Source organism: Papaver somniferum, unplaced genomic scaffold (genome assembly GCF_003573695.1).
Source record: "Papaver somniferum cultivar HN1 unplaced genomic scaffold, ASM357369v1 unplaced-scaffold_7, whole genome shotgun sequence".
Classification (NCBI taxonomy): domain Eukaryota; kingdom Viridiplantae; phylum Streptophyta; class Magnoliopsida; order Ranunculales; family Papaveraceae; genus Papaver; species Papaver somniferum.
This window is the reverse complement of record NW_020649859.1, coordinates 6,356-11,783: the sequence shown is the minus strand read 5'-3', so window position 1 is coordinate 11,783 and position 5,428 is coordinate 6,356. Positions and strand designations below refer to the sequence as shown.

The 5,428-nt window shown below is 36.6% G+C and overlaps 1 protein-coding gene and 1 pseudogene across 3 annotated transcripts; one reads left to right on the top strand and one right to left on the bottom strand.

Moving 5' to 3' along the window:
• Positions 1 to 241: 241 nt before the first annotated feature.
• LOC113343847 lies at positions 242 to 4,437 on the top strand. Of its 3 annotated transcripts, none has more exons than XM_026587957.1 (11): positions 242 to 529; positions 992 to 1,062; positions 1,166 to 1,226; positions 1,361 to 1,409; positions 1,610 to 1,664; positions 1,741 to 1,828; positions 2,224 to 2,342; positions 2,466 to 2,591; positions 2,966 to 3,059; positions 3,245 to 3,399; positions 4,123 to 4,437. In XM_026587957.1, the coding sequence occupies exons 1-11, from the start codon at positions 328 to 330 to the stop codon at positions 4,180 to 4,182; spliced, it is 1,080 nt and encodes a 359-aa protein (XP_026443742.1). In that variant the 5' UTR covers positions 242 to 327; the 3' UTR covers positions 4,183 to 4,437. The 3 variants fall into 3 exon arrangements, with proteins under 3 accessions (XP_026443742.1, XP_026443741.1, XP_026443740.1); XM_026587956.1 differs by having other exon boundaries at positions 884 to 1,062; XM_026587955.1 differs by having other exon boundaries at positions 872 to 1,062.
• Positions 4,438 to 4,561: 124 nt separating this feature from the next.
• LOC113343867 overlaps positions 4,562 to 5,428 on the bottom strand; it is a 3,099-nt pseudogene continuing 2,232 nt past the window's right edge.

The following is a 5,428-nucleotide window of genomic DNA, read 5'->3' as shown; positions in this document are numbered from 1 at the left end:
CAAAGTAACAAATTGAGTGAAAAATTTCAAGAACAAAGAGCTGTTGTTGATTATTTTGGTGGGATAATTTATCCCGGATAAACACTAAACTGCATCTATAAAATTTTCTAGCTGACGTTACATTGACGGAGCACAGCTGCTGATGCTGTTTTGTGTGTAATCGGCCCTCACTAAACCTGTCCCCGATAAAAACAAGCCACATGCTTAATCACCATTTATTCGCGTGCGGTGAGCCTTAACCCTTTATTACTTTATTCGCACCAAATACAGAAGATGCAGTTGTAAAATATTTTCCCAACCAAAAACAGTACTCAGAGAATACCGGCGATGGATTCTTCTTCTTCTTCTCCAAAAGCCTCGACAGTAGTTGAACTAACTGAAGACTATTTAGAACAACTACTGAGATTCACTCTCTTATCTTCTATCAATGAAACCCTTGAAATCAATTTAGGCTTATCAAAACAATACTGTTCTCATCTACTCAAACTTGATGATGCCCAACTGGATCCCAGTTCCGATCGTTCATCAGGTTTGTTCTAATCAATAATTTAGTTTCATTATTTGAAAGTTGAATTTTGTGTAAATTGATTGACTTTGTTTGACCACAAAATTAAATTTTGAACTTGTAATGGGTACATATACTAAATCTGAGTTTTTTTTTTTTTTTTTGGGGTGGGGGGGGGGAATTGAGAACCCTAACTTGTTAGAATGCAGATAACGCTTTGTTCAATAGAGAAGTTTTTGCTAAATTGCAAAAAAAAATAATTATGATTTTCAAAAGGAGGAATTTTGGATCGTTTGGCCATCCCATTCTGTGATGTAGACTGGCAAGATTGAATGTCTGGTTTTCCTAGTCTTTGAAATGTATGTGATACTTCTGAAGGAATTCCGGTGTATCCTTTGTATAAGCGTCTAGCATCAGATTTGCTCCAGTGTATAACTACTGGAAAGTTTGTGAAAGAGTCTAATGATGTGATGTTGATCAAGGAAGATGAATCATTGAAGCAGAAAGAAGAAGAGTGGAGTAAGATTATTCGAGATAAGGGAATGGAATTGGTAAAGGTAAGTGAATCCTAATGGTTTCGTTTTTACATTATAAGATTTATGCTTCATCAAAGTTTATGCATGGAAGATGTAAATTTATGAGACCCTTGTATTCAATCAGATGTTGAAAGATGTAGATTATGAAATTGATGTGCAAGAACCTTTCTTTACCCAACTAAGAGGTACGAGTCACTTTCCTGTTTCAGTATTAGCTTTTATTGATAAATATGTTTCTTTTCTCCTCCAGATTTTTTTTTTCATTTGGTTCTTCTAATTGAAGTGCTTGTCCAAGCTAATAATTCATCGCTGTCAACAGTTGGCCGCAAAACAATTGAAGGGAGGTGTGCTGTGGGTGACTACAACAGGTGAGAAAGCAGAAGTTTTATTAATAGATTTACTTCTTTGGTTCTTCCTTACAGTGAAGAATGAAATTGGTTTGCTTTGTCCTTCGTGATAATTTTTATTTTAGCTATGCGAATACAAAATCTATAATTTCAAAGTTTTTAAGTCAAATATCTATTCTGGAATGCAAAAAGCTTCACCAGTTATTCTCTATTATTTCTAGAATCGGACCAGGTTCCTTGCTTCTTTTCAACAGATGTCTTATACTCGGAGTTCAGGTGATCCTGTCTATTCAATACACTAGTAACCCTTACCTCGTATTCTATTGGTGCCTAATGATTTTTCATTTAGCAGGATGTTAGACGACATCCTTCTTTTGCTGAGTTGTTGAAAACCGAGAGTCTTGAGAAAGTTCTTCCTGGTGTAGATACAATTGAAGAAGGTAAGAACTCCATATATCATGAATTAAATTAGTTTTCTTAAAACAGAAGCTTTTCAAGCCTAGATGGTAGTACCACATAAATTTGAAACTCGTTAAGTATGTCTAAAGCCGGCTGTCACTCTGTTCTAATATAGATAAAGGTTAGCGGGACACTTGAGTCTAGGGGGATCTCCAACTATAGTTCTTGTATAGGCCAATTTGAAACAACAGCTTGTGATAGAACATTCTACCCAATGTTCGTCTTACTGAACGCCCAGGGCCGAAATTGTGAAACATAAATCACTCTTAGAATCCTTGATTGTTTCTTTTCCATGTTAATGACTTGATTCATGTGATTCTGGTTGACCTCTTGACCTACATTGTTATTATAGAAACAATCATTTCTGTTTTTTCAGGTGTTCAAATATACAGGAATTTTTACACTGAAGAAAAGGAGAAGTCCAATGGTGTCCATGCAATTTGTGTTTCAAAACCAAAACCTCAGCCCTATATTTGTCTCGGCGCTATAATCTCTGTAAGTTCTATTGCTTGTTAAAAAGAGTTGTCAGATATGGTATAGTTAACTCTTTTGAGTTGTGTAAGATACAATCTCACTAACAATGTATACTGAAACAATATAAAATTCTGCATCTGCCAGGGGTTGAATTATGAGGGCCTTGGTAGCCTATTGGGATTAATGCATACAACCGGAACAATCGCTGATGCTCTTCCTCCGCCAAGATCAGCTCTCCTATCTTCATTTCTGACGCCTCAGAATCCGCATGTGAGATGAAATTCTAGTTGACATACTATGCCTTATCTTAATGAGCAAATCATGAGTTCATGCTATCTGAAATTTCAAAATTTTATGGTGCTATACTTTATGAATGAAATGTCGGGTCCATGCGCAGTCTCGTGGCCGATGCGTTACAAACATAAGGTTATTTAGTCTTAACTAATCTTGGTGTAGAATGTGTTAAGTTATATAACAAATAGTGGAAATTGCTACTTTAGATGTAAACTCAGCAATGTATTTGTGGATTATTGGAATGTAAAGACATACTTTGTTTGTATCACACTAGAATCTTAACCTCTTAGCAAATAAGTTTCTTCCCTGAGACATTTCAACTGCTTGATTTGTGGTTTTCTTTTTTTGAGATTAAAGGAAGCACCATGACCGAGGGAGCAAGGGCCTTAGCGAAGCACGTGAACAGGGGTGGCAACAAATGGTGGGGTAGTTTAGTTGGAAATGGCAAGTACCTTTCTTCCATGTCTTTCTTACTGATGATATGTGTATTTATCCACCAACATTGTTGGCTAGTTGGTGGACGAAGTTTTCTGTTTGATGTCATAACCAGGATGATTATTCCAAGGGTTATCACATGAATCCAGTTAGCGGTATTATCTATTGTAATGACTGATCTTCTATGTATTCAGATATCAATAAAAACAAGATAGCATTGGAAGTGATAAATCAGTTGATAAGTAACTGTCGTTGGATTAACATCCATATAGTTCCTCCATACGACGGTGTTCTGGAGATACGTGTTGCTGAAGGTTATGGTGCACGGTGGTCTAAAGAAGGTTCAAAGGTAATTTCTGTTGACAAATCACTCCTCTAGTGCTAGGGTCAGATTTGTGAGTCACTCTTCTATGTATATCTCCAGTATCGTACAATTGGGTTTAATAAAAAGATTCAATATATCGTTGGAAACCCAACTAGTGGTATAACACATACTCCCTCCATTACTTTTTAATAGGCGTTTCTATAAATAAATATTTTGAAAAAACAGGCCAGTTTCCTAATTGGGAAAGTCAAATGTTACTTTAATTTTCTGGGACCACTTTTCTTTTAACTTCCTTTGATGACAAGTGTTATGTGGACCATTTCACTTATTTCTTTGGCTGACAAGTGTCATGGAGACCATTTCACTTCACTTCTTTTATTGACAAGTGTCTAGAGGACCACTTACAATAATTAGTTCTCTTAATTTCGTTAATTTTCTCAAAAAAAGAAACTGGCCTATTAAAAAGTAACAGAGGGAGTAGTTTGTAAGGATTTGTAGTTGATGTTGATGCTCTTAAAATAAAAAACGGTTTCTACGTTGCCTTGTTTCACGAAATGTTGGAGCTGGTACCTCTTCGTCACTGGTGAAGCTGAATATATCAACATTACTAGTCGCCTTTATGGATATGTCTGTCTGTTGAAAGTACAACATGTAGTATTGTATTACTTTGGTGCTTCTTACTTCAATTTGAAAACAAGAATTTGCTGGCAGAGTTCGGAAATTGAGGTTTCATCATTTTTGTGTCAGTTTATCGGGTTTCTGGAACCATACATGGAGGATGGCCATTCAAAGAGATGGAGACATTAGACTTTGTTACTGAAAGCATCAATCAGTTTTCATTGTGTCTGACATCATATTACATGTGTAAGCAACTGTTTCAAACACTTGTATGCTTTCATTTCCTGAAGCTAAAGGAACCATGTGTGTAAAACCCTGGTTACTATCAAGGAAGGTGGCAATGTAAGACTCACTGAAACTAGAATCAACTTTACTCTGTTCTAAATCTGAGCTAGCTCTTGTTGAATAATGTTATAATGAAAAAAATTAGATTTCTGACAGAGCATACAGTACCAGATTAATCCATAAATAGGAGATAGATATTACATATACTAAGATATAAGAATCCAAGATTTCACGTTTCCAGACCCAAATGTTATTACAAGACCTTGATCATAATGTTACTCCATTACTTTTTCTTACAACTGATTTTCAATGGTGACCCGCACAGACACTTATTATGAAAAAAAGAAGTGCTTTTGAAACGCTTCATGATGCCTCCAGTTGGTATCTTACCACATAACCTGTTGTAACCTAGCTTCAACTGATTCAAACTTTCCAAATTCTTAATCTCATCAGGGATTGCACCAAATATTTTGTTATGTGATATATCAAACCAATTTAAGTTCTTTGGAAACTTTACCTTTGATAGATCAAACTCAAACTGGTTCCTCGACAGGTCGATGAATGTTGTGAAATCATGGTTGGGTTTAATAAGCATGGATGCATCCCCTGTAAGTTTGTTCCTTGACAAGTCAATATAGGGATATGCCAAAGCTCCAAAAGATTTTGGAATCGGACCAGTGAGTTTATTGCGAGCCAAGTAAAGCGCAGGTGCAGTACCAGTGAATTTCCCATAAGACTCCGGGATTGAACCGGTGAGTTTGTTCCCGTCGAGATAAATGTTTCTAATATCTTTAAGGTCTGAGAGATTGGGTGGAACGGAACCAGAGAATTGATTGTCTGAGAGAACGAGTCTGTCGAGAAGAGTGAGTTGGTTAAGGAAGTTGGGAACCGGCCCTGACAGACTCAAATCACTGAGATCCAGCAATACCAGATGCTTTAACTTTGTGATGGATTGTGGGATTGAACCAGTGATATTTTTGAAGTGCCTGAAAGTTAAACCTATGAGGTGAGAAAGGTCACCTACAGAGGGTGGAATTTGGCCAGAGATTTCTTCTATAAAGAGGATGATTTCGACTACACGGTTGGTTTTGTCATCGCATGTGATTCCGATCCAGCTACAGCAGTCTGTGTTTTGAAACCATGAAGAATA

What these genes read in the sequence shown, in the direction of transcription:
- LOC113343847 (XM_026587955.1), top strand. Translation starts at nt 328, where the DNA reads ATGGATTCTTCTTCTTCTTCTCCAAAAGCCTCGACAGTAGTTGAACTA. An exon ending in TTTCTTTACCCAACTAAGAG is followed by an intron (nt 1,227 to 1,360) that starts GTACGAGTCACT and finishes CGCTGTCAACAG; the next exon opens with TTGGCCGCAAAACAATTGAA. An exon ending in GCTGTGGGTGACTACAACAG is followed by an intron (nt 1,410 to 1,609) that starts GTGAGAAAGCAG and finishes TATTATTTCTAG; the next exon opens with AATCGGACCAGGTTCCTTGC.